We start from the raw sequence: 21,636 nt of genomic DNA, 5'->3' as shown, positions 1-21,636 counted from the left end.
ATATGTGGGTTTATGACTATTGTCTGGATCACTTTTGAGGTAACTTTTGACCAAACTTCTTCATTGAATTTCTTTGCCTTGTACAATTCTGAAATTGTTCAGCCGAAAATTGAGAATTATTGTACTACAAAGGGATATTTTTTTAATCTGCTATATGTGAATGACAAAATGACAGTAAGAAAGGAAAGGAGGCCATATCTATGACTTATTGCCTCTTGACCCTTGACCTGGTGACCCCAGCCATGGTTGTGAGGTCAGCCAACCATGTCGCTGCTACTGTGCAGTATTACCAGATGAAAGGAAGGGCATGAATACTGAATAAAGGGGGTGTATGACAAATTACTGTGTCAATAAACTGAAGTGGGACACAGTATGGCACACTTCAGGGGATCATGAAAGAAAGCCAAATGTTTAGTAATTACTTTGAAAGTGTAGGTCAAATAGAAAATAAAACGTTGGCAGCCTTCCATGCTCCTCTTTTTGAAAGTTTTAAATCCATGCTTTCACTCAAGCAATTGCAGTGGTTTGTTTATTTAACATTTTACTTATAGGATAGCTTTATGTATTGATTGCACTTTGAATGTGCATACGGTAATGTAATTTTTACGATGGAGTAATACAGTCTCCTTTTATTACAAAAGATCAAACGTAAAAATGCAACCTAAAAGTTTACCTTCAGGATTGAAATACATAAATCCCCAGTTCCAGAGTTTACACTATTAGTGTTTATCCATCTGAAAAAATTAGATACTCATTTTAACTTTTTATTGCCTAGATAATCACAATGGTAGTGGTTCAGTACTAATTATGGAAAGATTAATATCTTAGATCAATTTTTTTGTAATGACCATGGAAGTAGTTTCTACCATTAACTTGGCCATAGAATTGATCCTTTCTTCTCTCTGTTGTAATACTGCAAGCTGTTTCTAGTTAAATGTGTGGGATGGCCTTGTACATGTACCAGTGTGATGAAGGGTCTGGCAGTACAAAGGCTGGTAGATGTGATGACCAGGAGGGATTGAGAGGTACAGAGACAGGTGCAGGCCAGGCAGAACTGGGGCAAGTCTGTCTGGATGAAGCAGATGGCACATACAAGTGGGGTGTGACACTGTGAGAGGAAAGAAAAGAGAGCAAAGAAAGTACAGGAGAGAAAGGGAAGAAAGCAGCCCAAATTCAAAGTGTGTCGTTATGTGTTTCCCTTTGTTAGCAATTTGTGCTGTACCATTTCCATCAGAATCGATTGCACACACAAGCTCAATAACAACTTGATTCTTATTTGTTGGATGACTCGTAGCCAATACAAATTTAGGCTAGACTGTATCCTCCTTGCTCTGAAGTGTACATCATAGATTTCTGCATTTTAGATTTTTTGGATGAAGAAGCATTGGACCGACAATAGGCCATATGTTCAGGTCTACCACTCCTGTATTACTGGTATGTCTATGATATGATTGTAATGACTGAAAATTGATTTTGAAGTTGTAGACTGCCATGAAGGTGCACTTCCAATTACATATGTGTTGAACTTGGTAAGGTTGAAAGCATATTCCTTTGTGGGAGCCCTGCATGTGAGATGAGTAACTAATGGCTTTGCAAAGGGAGCAGATGGGGTAGTAGCAGGTGGTGGTCGCCCGACTGTGGCTAATCTACAATAACTGGGACACCTCTGGTCCTACTGTGTCCCATACACAATCACTGGGACACTATTGGCCGCAGATAGATGATGTGACGATATTACACCTTCATTTGGCATTGATAGTCATGAATTTTTCATGCCTTATTTGTAGCTCCGAACAAAAAAAAATGCACAGATTCAACTTTTTCAAGTCATCCCCCAGACGTAACACATTTGCATGTCATTGTGAAAAGAAATGTTTCATTTTAAAGAATGTATACTGTACATCTTGCATATTGGGAGTAATTCTAACTGTTCAGCAAGTATGTTTGCAATTTTTCATTTATTTGCAGTTAACCACATACATTTTGACTCCAGATTCATTCTCCAAATTCAAATTCCAAAGAGATATCTCCGTAACCCTATCCAAAAGTCTTGCAATATGATTGAGTAGACTTCCTGGGCCAAGGCACTAGTACTGAAACACTGGTATTTTAGCTAAGCTGTGTGACTAACATGGTTAATGGACAGTGCGCTAATCATATTATACTATCATCTTGATGCTCAGTTTACTTGGGGATGAGTCAGCCATTATTCAAGGGGATTTAACCATTTCCATTCTGCCTTTTCCTGTAGCTGATACTAGTGATAGTAATTTTGTGCCAATAGGCTGCCATAGCAGGTAGAAGATTAAAACATTGAACAAAGGTTGTAAGCCATTCATGTATAACTATAACCATGTCGGTCGACACCTTCATAGACACAAATACCATGTACCTATTAGGGCTGTGTACCTAAATACCCGTACCTGTACCGTACCTAAAAAATTGTTTAGGTACAGGTCCGGACCTAAACATCTGTGTACCTGTACCTGTACCTTAACAAACTAAATCACTATTAAACACTACTTTTTAAGACTCCTGGATAAGTAAATCCCGAATCAACAATGACAATGGTAATAATTTTGCAATTGAAACTTAAGAAAACTTGCACTTGCAAAGAAATTGTTTTGAGATTCAAATATGTAATTCCCCATACAAAGATGACAATTTATCAATATCAAAGACAGTTAGCTACTTGTTTAACTTACATATACTTGGTTAAACTTTTTTAGGTACTGGTGCAGGTCCGGACCTGTACCTAAACCCGTGTACCTGTACCTGTACCTGAAATTTGTTAAGGTACACAGCCCTAGTACCTATCCTTTCAAGTACGTTAAACCCACTCTCCAAGACTACGAGTTATCCCTTGCAGTGTTACACTGATTTAGTGATTAGAACACTGCCTCTTCTTGGTCACTCAAGATGATTCCATTAAGTAGTAATTGTTCGCACTAATTGAGGAAAGGAGGAAGAGAGATAAGTGATTGGTTGTAAGAGGACAAGTGTTCCGAACATGTATTTATCTCTGATAGCAATCTAAAGTGTTGGTGCTAAGATTGGATTTGAGTTGGATGATGTTGAAATTTTTCTAGGGGGGATTTGTATACACTCCAAGAAGAGGTTCGGCTTTGACTGTGTTTTACTATACTTTTAGGTGTTTTTCTTTGGCTTTCCATTTTCTACCGTTATCATTTCTGTCTGAGAGAAGGACTTGTTAAATGGTCTGCAACATGCATTGTACATTTATATGATGTTGTGGGGAGTGGCAGACTCAGTATGCATTGAGTCCTTTTATGTTTTTGCTAACAAGACTACTGAAGCATTTCGGTGAAAAGCTCAGTCGAAGTATAGAGAAACTTGTGACAGATTGTTAATATCAGGACTTTCAATTTTGTGTATGTTTAAATTGTGATGAAAACATAGTGCCCAGTTGACACATTTTTTGGCCTTGCAGTCTTGTTTTGCGCTTTCTTGGAAGGCCTACCTGAGAGTCTGTCCTTAGAGAACAGGTTGTGCTTGGTTGGGTACATCTTACGTCTATTTTAGGAGGAAGGGTGTGAGAAACAGTGGAGGCTGTTGTCCTGACATGCCTCCCACACCTGAAGCATGTCTGTCCAAACACCTGTTAAAGTCTCACCTGTCTGTTTGCAGTCTGTCTCATGATCCCTACACTGGTATGTTAAACTTATAGTTTTACCCACGGGCGGTTAAACCAGGCAAACAATACAGATCCAGATCTAGATCTATACACATCTGTAAGCAACTTCTGTAGTAGTAGTGATCCTGATAATGATGTTATTGATCTTGGAGAGTTTGGGACATTTTGTTTAGTCGGTTTGTAGAACTCTGAAGTCTCATACTTCAACTTTTTTTTCTGTCTTGCATCTTGTCTTTTCAAATCTGAATTGTCCAGTCCTCAATAACTAATGTCCAGCCAGATGGGTCAGCAAGATTGACCTGTGTACCAAAGGACTGATGACCAGCAGCATTGTCCACATGCCTGGTAACCGCAGCTCCTGGTCAGCCTGGGGACAGGACAGCACAGGAATGTGCCATGCCACTTGACTCCACTTACTCCTAATCTTTCATGGACTATGATTACGGTATTTTGCATATGCGTGGTATGGTACATGTGCGTATTGTGTTACTTCTTTTGGAGTATCAAACAGAATGTTACTGTACCATTATGAAAACTCTTTAACCTTCTCCATTCTGCATGAACCCATAATCATAACAAGTATGGAACCAAAGGGTTAGCATTGAAAGTGTTAGGAAACAGGTGTTTCCTATAGTCTGTTGTCGATTCAATTGTCAACAAGGAAAAAAGCCACCCTGCAAAACTCCTATTTTCTCAGTATTCCCAAGTAGTACCAGCATAGTTATTGTTGACCTACTGCATGTTTAGATGTACCCATAGAAACACTGTTGTCTCAGGTTATGTATGTCTTATCACTGCTCCTCCAGACATCTTATGAATAGGTCTTGAAGGTCCTTGGTGTGAAGGGCAGCAGTGTGTCTTGGGTTACCCCTGGTCCAAGGTCAGTTAGAGGTCCCCTTACAAATGCCCTCAGGTGGAGCGACCAGCTGTCAGTCGTGATGACGGGTTTGACAGAAAACTTGTGTGAACTTGATTGATGATAGGAGACTGCATGGGTGTTACCTGTTCTCAACTTCTTTTGCAAATAACACCCCTTATATAAGCATTACAAGGAGGACTAATCTGCAAACAGTTGTCCTGTTTGAACATGTAATGTATTCTGTCAATCAGTTGTTCTGTCAGGAAATGTAATGTTTTCTGCATTGTAGAAAGACACTCACTCACTCACTCACCCTGCTCACCGGTGGCCGTAGGGGCAGTAAGAAAGACGGCAGCCAGATAACAGTATGATTTTCCAACCCAATATCTGCTTGGAGAATGCATTTTGTACCTTTCCCTTTCTAGATTAGCATATCAATAGATTCTTGATATAGAGAATGTTGTTGAAGTAAAGAAGATTTGCCACATCCTGTTCTGTTATGGCAAATAGAATTAATTTTGAAACTGTATCCTTGATATACAAAGTTGTCCAGCTTGACCATCTGTGTGAGATCATCTGTCCTTGATGACCAGCCAGACCCAGACTGGTCAGTCAGCCCAGTGGTGGTCAGCAGACACAGAGGTGCTGACAGGTGTAGGGGATAGCTTATTAGTCCAAATCCAACAGACTTAGAACCATGTCACTCTGGATAAATGGTGGCTGTCTTCTCTGTTTAAAAGGTTTGAAAGGGTCTACAGGAAGGGACAAAGTGCAGATTGTCTGTGTATTTGTTCAGAAGAAAAGATGGGAGATTTGCAACTTGACTGATGCTTGCTGACAGATATACAAAGTCAATATGAAGAAGTTACTTGCAATGATTTTGTTACCTTTGTCAAATCAGAACTGTAAAGAGGATAATGCATTTAGGGGATTATTATATATCAACTTGAAATGGCCTGATTGTTTTTGTGATTTTGGTATTTCTGAAATATTTGAAGCTCCACCTGCATGATATCCATAGAAATCTAATGTCATTGTAACAACAAATTTCACAGCCATTACTTCATCTACTTGGAAAATGTGTATCATACTAAAAACTTTGCAGTAGGTTCTTTTAACTCACTCAGCCCGTATAATCCTTTGCGGTACATTCTCAAAGTGCTCCAGGCTTACACAAGACTTGTGAGCACAGACAGAGAGGCCCTGTGTGTAATGGGAAACCAGAGGGAGTAAAAACATACTGGTACCATGAGACTGGCAGTTTGTTGTTGTTCTTTCCAAGGAGAGATTCCAAAGACAGCAGACACCTGTGCTGGACCCTGCTTGATATTTACTTTCTTTATAAACCTGTCTTGCACGTTTGCTGAATACATTCTACTTTCAAAGACGTAATGTTGTACTATGAGAATAAAAGGATGAATTGGGGCCATTTGAAAACAAAGGAAATGGTCTTAAAACCATGAGGATTAATTTCAAATCAAAATAAATATTTTTGACAACGCCCAAAGATTTAAAAAAAGTAACCCACAGTCAACTGGTAAAACCTCATAATTGTATATAAAGCCAGCTAATACTGTTCCAACAGAGTGATTAATAGAATGTAAGAATGTTGCTGTCAAAACCTATATTAGTGAAAGATTGCCTGGAAATTGATGAGTACTTCATGACAACATTTATGAGAAGCCTGTCTAGAGACGTTTGTGTTTCCCAGGGTCTTAAATGTCGCAGCGTAATGAAGGTTTTGTATTTATGACATTTAGATAATAGCTTCCACCTAATTACGAGTGGGTAATTTGTTCCAGGTGAACATAAAAGAGCGCTGGTCTGACGAGAACGATGTACGCAGTTTTACATTCTTCTCGTAAAAACGGGAAATCTTTCTTAGTTAGTGGGGTTATAGTAGCAGGCCACTACCATGTTGAATTAACCTGTTAACCTCTAACTGTCAGTGCTGTAATAAGCTTGCCTGCATGCAATGGCACCTGTACCATCCCAAGGCTCTCCCTAAGCAATAAAAGTGTTGCGTCTACATATCAATTTTCAAACTTTGACCTAAATTCATAAAAATGTACTTGTTTTAGCCTTTCTCAGACTACTTTACTCTGAACATTTTCTGAGAGCACTGCATATAATACTACTAATGTACTATTAGCTAGCTAGAAAGTTGGATGAAATCCGTGACTGTGAATAGACGTTCTGTACATACAGCTTGAAAACCATTCGGGCAAACCCTAGACTGACAGATTAGCCAATCAGTACTGTTGAACTGTACCATTTGACTTGATCGCATAACGTAAGATTGATGTCTTGAAACCAGTAAATGTATTTTTGAAGTAAATAAAATGTTCGCATCAGCAAAATAATTTTGCTCTCCGTAAATGATAGAATTCATATCCAAGCCTGTTGGAGACAACCCACATTTACAAGATCTCATAGGTAGTCAGCAACAGTCATGGTGGAATGGATTTGCAACGGAACATTAGGCTTGGAGGGGAGATAACTCAGCAAAGTCTATGCCAGCAGGCTCCTTTCCTGTAACCTTCGTCTTCACATTACCTCCTTGATATACTGTATGCATATTTTCCATTTAGATAGGCTCAGGTCCAACATTTTTCTCTTCATATCCAAACATATAGGGATGAAAGGTGGTGAAGTATGAAATGCAGCAGTATATTATTAATACAGCTTATGCTGTTGTGGGGATAGGCAGTGTGCCAAGTTCTTTGCTTGGTAAGTCAGGGAGTGGAGATATTTACCACTATGAAAAATTGTCTTTCATCTACAAGTCAGTCAACTGCCATATTCTTATGGAGTCCCGTATGTCCTCTGCAATGCAGTAAGATTGCTTGATTGGGAAAAGATCTTCAGTCGTCTCACCAAATTCTCAAGGTCCTGTGATGGATCATGTTTCACCTTTAGAATACCCAATATGTCAGAAGATGCGCTGTCTGTATAAGATTGATTGCGATAGTTGGTGTTCCAAGGCCTTGGATAGAAAATTGGGTTTCCAGTATCAAGGCTATATGGAGGAAGTCATAGTTCACATTTCCCTTGGGGGCTTGCATCCCTAGTTACTTGAAATTGGAATCTAGGTCAAACCAAGATCAAAAGATGCTGTATTAGCCCATGGCGAAAAAACATTGTTGAGGCAAGATTACTTCACTGGGTGTGCTTCATAAATATAGATAGAGACTTGAGTTTGCTAGTTCTCATTCAGATCAGGTTCTCTACCAGTACACAGATCAGCAGTTATCTTTCAGTTGCACACGGTGGGTGATTTTGTAATGTTCAACAGTTCCAAACGAAATCAGTTCTTGCTTGGGATCAGGGTTGCGGGCTCATGTAGTTGCTGGTCTTTTGTTAGCTGATAAGAGTGTAAGGTTCATCTAATTTCATACATGGATTTGAGTTAAACCTTAGCACTGCTGAGTTAATCTTTTGTCACCAAATTTGTATTGGTTGAAGGGTCAGGTAACGGGAAGAAGGTTGCATAGCCTAGGTAATATTTATTTATTTATTTATTTAATAAACAATATTGATAATGATAATGATAATATTAATGATAATTACTAATAGGCTGTAGGCAGCCTCAAATGCAGGTTATTCTGGGTCCTTCCCAACTGTTGAGGGCTTTTGGAAGGAGCATTTAAAATGGATATGGAATATCATTACACCTTTCTGTAATTCTGATATTTTCCTTGTTTCTGGACAATTTGTTCATGCACACGCACACACAGACAGACACACACACTTTATTTCCTGGTTTGCCCCTTACTTTATGGTGAGAAATTGCAGCCCTAGGGAAGTATGGAATGTAATGGAATGCTGTTGCTATGGCTTGTGACGCAAGCTGGGCTCTAGATATGGCATAAGAGCTGTGGTTTCCATGGTGACAAGCTGGCAGACGTCATAGACCTTTAGAACAGCAACAAGAGCCTACAAGACTGTGGTGCACTGAAAGAGGGTTTCAACTGATGTATGTGGCCAGAACCAGATGTTTCTATCATGAACAATCAGTCAAGTTTCAACTAGGAAAGTCACATAGAAATGGAAAAGTCATTTCTAACATGTGCTTGACAGCATATGAAAGAAGCTTCACTACCAGTTTTTGAAGTACATTTGTATCACAGTATGTGTGCATGGTTTGGCAAAAAATCAAACTTACAGAAGCCACCTCCATTCATTTTCCCACGCTTGGAAGCTTAACTGCATAGAATTTGCAATTGATTGATTGAAATTACAGTATAATATGTATTGGCCTATTGAACAGAAAAATGATGCTATCATATTTGCTCCAATAGATTGCGTGCATGTTAATATCTTTAAGTGATTTTAGAGACAAAATATTCTCATGAAATTGTAGCCTTAAGTATTGCATAAAACATTTGCAACAGTCAGTTTTAGAAAGCCCTTATAGTCAGATTACATAATGTTTGATGTTTGACTTAGCCAGACATATCCAAGAGAAAATTACAGAGGTGGGTTGGGATAATGCCAGGAGGGTCACCGGGCAATGCTGGGTCATCTGGAAAGGTCGACCCACTTTGAAATGGAAAGGTCAAGATGGAAAGTGGAGAGATGTTGAATACTTGCATTTGATGACTACTAGAGAATAGCCCTGGTAACCTTAATGACATGTTTGCTATAACAGTCTTGTCTTTGTAGACTTGCTCTGCAAGAATTAGAAGTATTTTGCATTACTACCAGTATGGCTATAGAAAGGTGATTTTAAGGTGAATTATGTATAAGGTAAAGATGTCATAATTTGCCTGCATGATAATGATCCAATTTATCCTCTTGATTTTACGATAAACCTTACCCATAAAGAAAACATTCAACCAAAATTTTGCCAAATTTTACACCTCATGGATCGTCACCCAATGCTTTACAATGACATTGACTGTCCCTTTATAGAGAGGAACAGCCCAGGCTATAGGTACTGTCCCGCCGGATATGACCTGAGGTCAAAAGGTAATTTAGAATATGGGCCATCAACATTTTCTGCTCCCTTGAATATTCAATATTTCATTTCAGGGTTCACATAAATTTGACGTTTATTGCTCTATTCTCATATACGGCCTGGCTGCTGTGAATATTAAAGGCCCTTTCAGACAGCGCGGCTATATGCTCGAAATACCCATCCACAACCAGGTCAGTTTGGAGAAAAATCATTGAGATAGATTGCAGAAAAGAAATTAATATCTTACAGTTTGGAAACAGACTTTGTTTAGCAGAAAAAAGAAATACATTCATACATAAAACAGAAATAATGTATTTCAAGTCGACAAAAAGCAGATATTATGCTCTTTAACAGCAATGAAGGTTTAGTTTCAGCCCTGAAGATGTGTAGATAGGATGTACAGCTCCCTATCAGTGCCTATGTGCATAATTCATGACATAAGCTTTACCTTGTATCTCCAGCCAGAGTCCTGACCTACATATACACCTATATCTGCTGCAGTACAGTGTAATGAATTGAGCTGAGGCTGCTGCTCTGTGCTGATAGCCTTATATGAACACATCTCATCACTTATAGAGTAGATGGTGGTAAAACTCAGAGGGAAATAGTAATGGGCTTTCAGCCAATATTGGAAACCGGTCATTTTTGAAGAGCCAATATTATTAATTTTTGGTATTATTTTCTTTACAACCCACAATGAACATAATAACGACCAGATTAAGCTTTTTTCCCAATGTCGTAAAAAAATATCCTTATCTTTTAGCTTGTCTCATGATCATCTCTAAATGTAGGGCCCCAGTAGAGTCTGTATCTGAGTGCTGACTTGAGCCAGATGTCATGTGTTATCACCAAATTTCTCACCAAAGCAGTATTACAGTGTAGTCTACATGGCGATCTTTATCCTGATTGTTGCCTGCAGGGAAATCAAGTACAGCCAAGTAGCAATATCGTTGAAGTCAATTTAGTGCTAACAATTCTTCTTGTGGGTATAGGGAGTCAAGTGGTTTGACTTTGTAGTCTTGAAAGCTCAATTTTAAGATGTCTGCATCTACGGCCATCTTTGGCTGTTTGATACTGATAGCATCATGTAATGCAGAAACTCATTTTAAAGCTTTTTAATGAGCAGAAAACAGATTGAAAAGAAGCCAGAAAATTTCATGAAGCTTGCTAGCAAGTGATGGCCATAGTAATGATAGGATTTGTAATGGAAACATGTTTGCAATTCAAAGTGTGCATTTGTATTCAACATGTAGGTATATGTTGATCCTTTACACTAGGGATTTTTTGTGACAGAATTCCAATATGCAAAAAAGTCTGTTGGAATGGCCTGAGGGCTGTTTCACCTGTATTAATGTCCCAGACTTTCCCCACTGGAATCACCACTTCTGCCTGTGAAATTACCTTTTACTGTTGGTCAATGGTCCGTGCCATCTCAGTAATGTTGATTAGATAGCAGGGTAGCACACAGTCTGCAAAGATAATGTCCTCGAAGACATTTTCTGGCACAGACTTTCCATGAAGGAGAGAGTCTAATAAAAACATAGCATAAATGTTTATAAAAGGGGTACTATTTCTTCTGATGTCTTGCTTTGATAACCTTTTGGACATGTTGAACATGGCAACATTACGTTCGCCCTAACTACATATTACAAGTTGGAAAGTAGGGCAGGAGTCCCATAGGTGATTATACTGCTAAGCAACCAGTAAAATATCTCAGGATCTGTGTACCAATGTCCCCAGATCATACAGTGTGTGAACTTTATCATTTATACAAACAAAACAGCTTTTTGGTTGCCCTGGAATCTGTATCCCAAGAGGCACTAGCAAAACATTCACATCTCTCAGTGCTGAATGTGATGCTATGTTTCCCTTTGTCAGATAATAACATCTCTCACCAATAATCCACATCATGAAATCCACTCGGGAGGGATTATAAAGACTGCATAGCCAGTCATTGTTACACTACAACAGTACAATAAGATGTAATCCTGAATTCATCTGTAAATATTGACATTGTTGCATGGAAACATTTATCAAGAGGGTCTTACCAGATGTGTTGTAGCAGGGGTGGATTATTTTATACAGTTTATGCTGGGAGTATACATCAAGGCAGCGTACAGCATTAGTAAGAAGCAACATGCCAGGCTAGACATTAAACAGGCAAGTGCCGCTGGAATTCCAAACACCAAGCAACAAGTACGGTGGAAAACTTGCCAAACTTGGATAGATTTTTCGAGATTTATTCCATGACAAGAAGATAGAGAAGACCCATATGGATTCGAAGGAAAGCAACTTGAGCAGACGTTTGTTTTCTATCGTGCAAAAATCGGTGTTAACAACAACATTAAAACTGTTCCTTGATAAGGTGTTGTTGTTTTGAAAGTGAAATGTACTAAGATAGGGTTAGATTAAAACTTAACTTCTGCAGAAGTTACATGTAGGTATCAATTTGTTTTGTATATATACACAGGCATAAACCAGTGTGCTAATGTCCCAACAGCCTACATACAAGTACAGTGTACAACACTGTAAACTTTGCACAGCTACTGATGCGAACTGGACCGGAACTCCCCAGGGGGTCACCTCGAAAAGCCCCCTATCGCTGGATGTTTGGAAGTTGTTCTAGAGGGGTCTCACAGTGTACAAAAACAAGCAGAGTAGTCTACTCTGTAGTGCCAGAAAGCAGGTATTGTCTGGATAAGAAGTGGAGCCCTGTGGGCCAGGGGGTAAGCCTGCTGGTGGTCACATGCATGAAGTTCCGGGACAGTGAGGTCATTTTACCACAGCAAACATGGGAATGTAGGGGTCACCACAGGTCAATGGAACACAGAGCTGGGAACATTATCTCACTCAGAGGCTCACAAGGGTGAACCCCATTCCCAGGATGTTTGTTATGGGTAGTTATGGCTTGATTTAAACGATTAAGATGTTGAGGTGGGTTTGATGTTGAAGAGGTTTTGTCTGCTGCCTTGTTTGTATGATAAACGGTTACTCTAGTCTAAGAAGAATACGTTGGATGATCTTGAGGGATTTAATGAAATTTGAAGCAAATACACATTAGGATTTCATTGATTAGCTTGTGATATTGGCAGAAATCAGTGATATCATTATCTATTGTTGTCACCTTGGCAAAAATCATTGGCATCAGGGGTTGTTGCAATGGCAGAAATCAGTTGTCACCAAATCCATGGCAGAAATCAGTGGCATTATCATTAAAGGTTGCCACCAGGGCAGAAATCAGTGACATCATCATTGAGTGCTGTCATCAGGGCAGAAATCAGTGACATCCTGATTAAGGGTTATCACCATGGCAGAAATCAGTGACATCATGATTAAATGTTGTCAATTGGCAGAAGTCTGTGACATCATCAGTAAGGGGTATCAGTATCGTAATGATCAGTGACGTTGTCATTAAGGGCTGTCAATACAGCAATAATTAGAAAGATTGAGACCAAACATTGTCAAGAATTTTCAGCTGTCTTTAGTCATCTTCAAATAAAATAGCCCACTACTTCCAGCATGTGACCAGTCCTGACTAGGGGTGGGTACCGGTACAGAAAATTCAGGTCCAGGTCCGGTTCAGGTCCAAAGGATCAGGTCCAGGTCCGGACCTGAACCTGGACCTAATTCAGTATGACTCATACCAATGGTCCATTTCACTACAAATACATCTGTTTGGTGGAGTATTAGACTTAAACTGGCGTTTTAAAATCCTACAACGCTATTTGCACCTGTGCGATTGGCTGTATAACTTGGTAGAAATTTCTATAAACGCTACTCTACTTTGCTCTTGTTATTTTCTTCCACCTGCAAGCGCCAAAACGTGTGAATGCCTGATGAAATAATATGTTAATTTTCTTATCGGTCCAACATCCGGTCCACGTAATTTTTTCAGGTCCGGTTTTTCTGGACCGGTCCAATAAGAAAAACCGGTTTTGTACCGGTACGCTGTACCGATACCCAGCCCTAGTCCTGACGCCTCAATTCAAGATCAGCCATTGGATAGAGCATTGCAGAAAGCTTGTAGCATATCGTCCCCCAAACCTTTCAGTGTCCTTCAGACTGGTACAGGGTCATCATTTTACCAGAGAAGATGGATTATCAGGTCATCAGCGGTGAACAGCAGGGCTGTTTGATTGCCAGAGCGCTGATGAAACATGTTGGTGTGTAATTATACATTTCTGCAGGGAATGGTCAGGTTCAGATATTTCCTGACACATGTTCAGTCATTGTGTCTGGTACGTAACGTGTTGCAATTCATCTTTTTGACAGTCATTGTATGTATATTGTAGAGTGGATTTTCTGCAAGTAAACAAAATTCAGCTTTACATGTATCCTATGAAGTTAGCTGATATAAGATGCCTAAATTATAGATGCCTAAACTAGGAGTTCATAAGGAAAGATGTATACTGCAGTATATAGGTACTAAACTTTACAAAATCCTGTTCCTTTAAAATTTTATTGATGATATGTTGATGAAGGTTTGACATCTAGTTAAAATGATTTGCAAGATACATTGTAACAGTACTTTACTCAAGCAACTGCATAAATTTTTGTCAGTCACTGAAGAAAGGTAGTGAATGCTACCTGAAACATCTGACTGTTCCCAAAATCTATGTTGAAAAAAGATTTGTCGATGTTAATGTGTTTAGTGAATCCTGAAATACAAGTGTTTAGTTCCCAGGGGAAATTACCCCCTTGCTGTAATTTGACTGGGTGGCCGCAGATCCAATTAATGCATACATCATTTGACTAATCTCTCTCCCCAAATGCAATGAACTTCCAAGAACACTAAACCTTGTTCTCAGACAATTTCATTTTGGTTCTATGTTCTTCTCTAAAGGTTATGGAATGTTTCAGTTATAATTTGCATTAAAGGTATACAGATTAGATGTTGTAAATAGATAACCTCTGACTTATGTGGGTTGACAGAAAAGTAGCTTGCAGATGAATTGGATGCTCATATTACCATAATTGATTAGGTAATCAAGTTATACCCTTTTACCGGTGCTAATCGTATGCCATAGTATATGACCTACCTGATGCTATACAATATGGTACTCTATTATATGTTGAAATGATCGGTCATGGATGTGTGAGGAATTGGACAATTATATTTTAAATAAATGTCCAAAACAGATGGCCCTAGATGATACAGAATTTTGACAATTTGGAAAAAAAATTATTCAGTTGTTGTTTTCTCAATGGTGAGATATGATGCATGAATACTACAGATATACGTATAGCAGATTTGGAAATAAGTGAATTAAGGGCATGTTTAGTTGTAGTTCTACATGTACTTGAAAAAATATTTCTCCACTTTTGCAAAAGAATGATAAAGAAAGCTCTGGTGAATGAAAAGTAAAATTGCTAGTTGCATAATTTTGTAGCCTCAAGCAAAGGAATCCATTGATCTGTCTGGTTTTATCGGATGAAATAATCAATACTTTATGCCTTGAGCCATGTTCCATCAGTAAGTAGGTTAGTATCTCACATATACATCATTGGTACATGGTTATGCATAATAGCTATATTGGAGGAAGAACACAAGGAAAATAAGATAGTGCAGCCCAAATTCAAAGACTGAAGTTATCTTCCTTGGTGTTGTTAGACAAAACCTATGACTTTTCAAAATCATATTTTCCCTCACTGTTCTTACGGCATTTCTTTTTCCATCAGCATTTCTTTTTCCATGTCTGTAATCCATAAGAAAAATGTGATTGCAAATGCGTAAATCAAAATCTGAAGACTTTTTGAAGCTTTCACGTCCAAGTGAAGTGAAACCCTGTAGTGAACACAGCCCTAGCATGCACGCTGTCCCACACAACAGAGTATGTTACCAGCTGCATCTGACAGGTCTGACAAGCTCTGGTGTAAGATATCCTTTAATAACCCAGCTGGGAAAGTTATCTTCCCATAAGAAAAGCAGCAAATGAGAAACACTTACTAGCCCGAGGTGTCTTGGGCTGGTTCCCGTGTGAAAGAGGAGCGAGGAGGTTTCTCCATGTTGTGGGAACTTTGGTGGGGAGGGAGGCGGAGGTCAGACATGTTGGTGTAGGCCAGCAGGAGAAGTGAACCTGGAACAGTTGGGAGTGTTTGGTTTAGGGCACAGGAGAGGATGGACCTGGTTAGGGGTGATGGATAGGGCAGATGTGACAGGGGAATGCCCACTTTAGATGCCTCTCTTTCTAGTTCTGCATTTTATTTAGCAGAGTGACATCATAGATGATGGCCCACAGTCGCAGGCAAGCTATTTCGATTTCCTGTAATTTGTAGTATTCTTATCCCATAGTTTGTAATGACATGGCCACATTTCGCGTAATTTCTTCCTGAATTTAGTGTAATATGTAAGCAGTCCTGAATTTAACGTTAAGTGTTGATAGGACCCCCATGTAGACCCTCAGAGATGCATCAGCTACTATATTGGTATTGAACATACATTCCAATAGATTGTAGCTATAATGTTACTCAGCTTCTTTTCGACATTATAGTATATTCTTTATTTCGCAGAACCTTTTTCAGCTGTCCTTAGCTCAAACTCATAGAATGGAGGAATATTTATAAGAATGGCGAAGAATGCAGCAAAGCTGTAAACACTTGAGGCTATCATCGTCTTGTCAAGCCTTGGAAGTATGTGGTATTGATATATATCTTTCTCCACGTGGAAAAGTCATTTTGAAGATAAAACTCTTTTCCATGAATATGATGGTCTCACTGACAACATAACTGCCATCAATGGAATAAATCTCCATGTTATAGGTTGTATGTCTGAAATGCATATTCAGAATATATCTTCTGCAGAATTAGTGAAGACATTTTGTTTCTTGAAAAGCGTTACAAAACGTTACTGATGGAATCAACAGACAAGCATTTAGAGTGGAGAGGGAAGCTTTTTTGCTGGAGAGAAATGCGGCTGTGTGGCACAAATGTACGAAGAATATTCATGGTGCCCTTTAGAACGGTCCAACACGTAATAGGGTAGTGACCTCTTGGAATTTACAGAGAAAAAAGAGGCTTGTTGCCTTGTTCCAACATTACATGGTTCACAGGATGGTAAAGGATTCAAATTCTAGCTACATGTCTATTCTAAACAGCTCACGGCATTTGGTGAGGACTAGACCACTATGGTGCAGGGGGTGTAAGAAGATGCTCTAATCTATATGTACATGTACTTTCGTGCAGCTTTTCGATGTAACTGGCAAACTTGTTCTCTTTCAATTCAGTTATAGTTTTAATAGAGTCCAATACTACATTGTATGGTGACATACATTTGTATTGTGGGCATTTTGATAAGTTATGGTATCAATTGCGGATTTGTCTAGGTTTACTTAGACTAACTGTCTGTAAATACATGTACTTGTGAGGTGTAAATTTACACATAGGTGAGAATGTTGGAAGGAAGATATTTCATTTCTGCATGTGAGGTATTTGAGTCGCGTGCTATAGGAAGACATCAAACCGAATGCCTTACATGGTTCTTCATACTGGAAGAGTTTTACACGCATGTGGGTCATGAATGTGAAAAGGAGTGTTATTTTGGCGTTTGTTGGCAAATTGCTGTTTGCGTTTGTTGGCAAGGGACGGGGGAAACTGACACATTACCATCATTTTAGATGCTTACTTTTTTTGCAAGTATGACAACCATTGTGACCAATGAACATCTTTTCTTTCTAGCAGAAGAATTTTATTTCGTATATTTACAACTTGTTAATGACAAATCCATACCTTTTGTATTATGCTTTTGTACATGTGTGGTACTTGTCCCTGTCTTCAAATCTATTGTTCTGTGAAATGACAAATCTTACATCATTGAAAGTACCAGGAGATTGACCAAGATTTTGCCTTTTCTTGTGTTTCTCAGGAGCCACCAAGGAGCTGGGTGCAGCCCTGACCAGAATGTGTATCCGCCACAGAAGTATAGAGGGCAAGCTCAGACATTTTTCAAGGTACGATTCACCTAACCTCCAAGCAGATGTTGGGGTGGAAAACTGTAACGCTAGCCATCTGTCAGGCTTTCCTGATAGTAAATCCTGGGCGATCAGAAAGTGTTTCGATTTTCTAATCCAATAGCTGCTTGGAGATTACCATAATTATACTGGCCATATTTCTTATGCCATTGGTGTACAAAATAGAAAGCTACCAAGTTGTTACAATTTTTGCTGTTAGTACGATGTGATCAAACCAAATCACAGACTAGGCCAGACTGAGAGTCTGACAGTACTAGCCAAGGGTACCAGAAGTGGTAAATGCTATCAGACTTGCGGTCTATGGATTACCTTTAATGAAAGCAGGCTTCATCTATTGAGCACCAAGTGACCATGTAACTATCCTTTATAAATATTGAGGACCGTGTATGGCCTGGAAGGGTATCGATGATCAATATCTCTTAGGGCATTACTGTACTTACAGTGTTTTGGACCAGGCGGTAGTCAATATTGCAGTAGGCAAATATAGATTTTGTTGTCAGTACTATTTCTGTGTATCTCTTGAACAAAAGAAATTAAGAAACAGTATTGGGAGGAAAGCTAACATTGACCTTGGTATGAAATCTTTAATTCCCTCATATACGAAGGACCATTGGGTCAAAACGTGTTTAGCGAAGGAGCTGTGTGCTCACAGCTAAGGGGCTGTGTGCTCACAGCTAAGGGGCTGCGTGCTCGGCGAACGAGCTGTGTGCTCACAGCGAATGGGCTGCGTGCTCGGCGAACTAGCTGTGTGCTCACAGCAAAAGGGCTGTGTGCTCGGCAAAGTACATGTGTGCTCACAGCGAAAGAGCTGTGCGCTCACAGCAAAGGGGCTGCGTGCTCGGCGAAGGAGCTCTGCGCTCACAGCAAAGGGGCTGCGTGCTCGGCGAAAGAGCTGTGTGCTGCTCACAGCAAAGGGGCTGCATGCTCGGCGAAGGAGGTTGTGCACCAGGCTGAAGTTTGCCGCTGATTGGTAGCCGCCGATCCAGCCGCCGATTCGTCATTAGACAAAACATAGCATCATTCAGACGCCCATCCGAAGAAACTAAAAATTCCTAATATCCTTTAAAAGCTTAAATGGACATCAAGAACTGCTGGATATTGTCTATTACCACCCAATATATGTATGTATAAACATAAATGATAACAAAAAGTATTATATCAACGATTAAGGACAAATAATAGGCCCAATCGGCGGCCAACTTCAGCCTGGTCTAAAATCGGCTGCCATACGGCTTGTAGAGCAATCTGCTACTTATCTAAACGTGGCCCGTGAATTTGAGACGAATTTAGATTTTAGCAAACCCTAACGTATTCAAAAAAGGGTATCAAATCTTACGGGTCGGATTTAATTAATGAACTAGAGGGGAATTAACTAATAGGAAATACCCAAGCAAAGGGGGGTTAAAATCGGCTGCCAAATGCAAACGGCTTGTAGGGCAATCTACTACGTATCTAAACGTGACCCGTTAACATTTAAGAGGCACTTAAACCTTATATACTAAATGAACTAGAGCTCAGTGCCGATTTCTTATAGACCAAACTGATTCAACTCAATTAGCTCCCTTCTAGTTCATCAATTAAATCCGGCCCGTAAGATTTGATACTTGTATTGAAAACGTTGGGGTATAAGCTATCTAAATTCGTCTTGAAAGTTCACGGACCACGTTTATATAGTAGCAAATTGCTCTTCAAGCCGTATGGCAGCGTATTTTAGCGTCCCCTTTGTTTATTAGTTAATTCCCCTCTAGTTCATTAATTAAATTCGGCCCGTAAGATTTGATATTTGTTTTGAATACGTTAGGGTATGCGCTATCTAAATTCGTCTTAACATCCACGCCACGGGCCACGATAAGTAGCAGATTGCTCTACAAGCCGTAAGCCTGATTTTAGACCAGGCTGAAGTTGGCCGCCCAATTGGGTCTATTATTTGTGCTTAATCGTTGATATAATACTTTCTGTTATTATCTATGTTTATACATAGTATAATAATTGGGTGGTAATAGAGTTCTTGATGTCCATTTAAGCTTTTAAAGGAAATTAGGAATTTTGAATGGGATGCTATATTTTGTGTAATGACGAATCGGCGACTGGATCGGCGGCTACCAATTGGCGGCCAGCTTCAGCCTGGTGTTACAGCCCCTTCGCTGTGAGGCCTGAGCACACTGCGGAGCTCCTTCGCCGAGCACACAGCCCTTTCGCTGTGAGCACACAGCTCGTTCGCCGAGCACACAGCCCCTTAGCTGTGAGCTCACAGCTCCTTCGCTAAAATACGTTTTGACCCAATGGTCCTTCGTACTCATAAACATTTTACATGTGTATGAGTGGTCTATACCTAAACGTTCTGTGGTTGTACAACTTATAGTGATCTTAATGTTCGATGATTGTACCACTGTTACAATGGTTTGAACGTTCCATGGTTGTACTGCTGTTACAGTGGTCTAAACGTTCCGTGGTTGTGCCAATGTTACAGTGGTCTAAAAGTGACTTGGTTGTACCATGTTGTACCACTGATACAGTGGTCTAAACGTTCCATGGTTGTACCACTGTTCCAGTGCCATACTAGAGAAGCTGGTGACACCTCTCCAGGACAGAATGGAGGACTGGAAGAAGGATGCTACCCAGCTGGACAAGGACCATGCTAAAGGTGAGTTGAACCTCTAGAATCTTTTGTCAATGATGTATATATGAAGCAAATGCCTCCAAGTTGAACTCCAGGTATGTTTTAAAGTTCCATCAAAACTTAACATTTATGTGTATAGATAGATACTGGCAATGGTAGTAAGATTGCTAAAAATCCAACCGTCTTCCTGTTCTGAAGTGAGCGATCTTTGAACAAAAAGAATCGGAAGTTGCAAACTATGCCCTGCTACAGTACAGGTCCCATGTGAAGAAATTAAGATGTATGAAGGTTACAGCTGTATCAACAATTGAGAATGTTATCTGACAATGTCAAATGAGATTAAAGCCTTACAAAAAAGGACCTTCAACAATTATGAAGACAAATTGTGTCACCTGTTGCAATCAAGATCTTTTTAAGGAAACACATAAGGACTACAGCTGTACGGAGTCCACATGCTGTTTAAAATGTTTCCAAACATTGTCTAGTCCAATTATAGCTTGACAAGAAAAAGGAGCTTCATCAATTCAATGTTGTATTCAAGAAACAGAAACAGCTATACAACAACATATATCATTCAGTCTACAGCTAGTGAAAAATGTTTCCAAGCATTGTCCAGTCAGGTTATAGCATGACAAAACAAGACCTTCAACAACAATGAATACAGATTGAAGCCCTAACACTTAATCCACAGGCCATCTGCATAATCCTGCCCTTTACATGCTCCCTTCCATCACGTAAGCCTTCAAGGTAATCCAATTACCACTAACATAGCCTGCTTGTCCTTGGTATGACCTTGTCAATTCCCTCCCTGGCCTCTTGTAACTTTCCTGTCCCTTCCACTCAGGCAGTTTGGCCTCACAAATTTGATTCTAGGATGACATTGTCTGGAGATCCCCAAGGCTAATGTAGGAGAATCAAACTGATAGAACACTGTATTACAACCATTAAAGTCTTTTTTCTGGTGGTTGAAACGATTTTGAAAAATACTGGATTTGGAAAAATATAAAAGTTGGCTATCAGTTGTCAATTTCTTTCTAATGATAATAATATTCTATGTTTTGTCTGTATTACTATTCATATCATGGGAATATTCGATTCAAGATGATGTACAAGAAGTTTGTTTTATTTGGAACAATTTTTTTTTAAGTTGCAAAAATCTATTTGTATTTGATGTTATCCACAGTATCACATTCGTCTGGCCCAAGTAGATGTACCTGAATGGTCATGTCTGCAATAACATGGGTCAAAAACTCCCCCTTCCCTTTGCAAAATGACTAGGTTGATAACTTCCTACTGCATAATTTCTCAATTAAAGGATTTGTTTCAAAAAGCACATTTACGCCCATGGATGTTCCTATTTTCCCTGGTTACCTATTAAGATCTCTAATTGCTGGTCTGATTGTTGAACCAGGCCCTGTTATGACCTCTGCTAGATTTAACTACATTTTGTACATGTACATAATCTCCTTACCCCTGAAGTTGGTCATTTGTAGCTGGTGTAGTCAGTCAGTTGAGGCACAAAGTTGAGGCCATTCAACATACATATTGAAAAAGGATGGGAGAACTTTCTTTCGC

The 21,636-nt window shown here is 39.4% G+C and overlaps 1 protein-coding gene across 7 annotated transcripts in view; it reads left to right on the top strand.

Annotated features, from left to right (window-relative positions):
• LOC118416988 (protein MTSS 1-like) overlaps positions 1-21,636 on the top strand; it is a 50,820-nt gene that overhangs the window by 16,987 nt on the left and 12,197 nt on the right. For all 7 annotated transcript variants that reach the window (XM_035822291.1, XM_035822293.1, XM_035822296.1 and 4 more), the window contains exons 5-6: positions 17,336-17,420; positions 19,994-20,085. In XM_035822291.1, the coding sequence (XP_035678184.1) occupies positions 17,336-17,420; positions 19,994-20,085 (177 nt within the window). The remainder of the gene's footprint in view (positions 1-17,335; positions 17,421-19,993; positions 20,086-21,636) is intronic.

Source organism: Branchiostoma floridae, chromosome 6 (genome assembly GCF_000003815.2).
Source record: "Branchiostoma floridae strain S238N-H82 chromosome 6, Bfl_VNyyK, whole genome shotgun sequence".
Taxonomy (NCBI): Eukaryota; Metazoa; Chordata; class Leptocardii; order Amphioxiformes; family Branchiostomatidae; genus Branchiostoma; species Branchiostoma floridae.
This window is presented reverse-complemented; position numbering and strand designations above follow the sequence as displayed.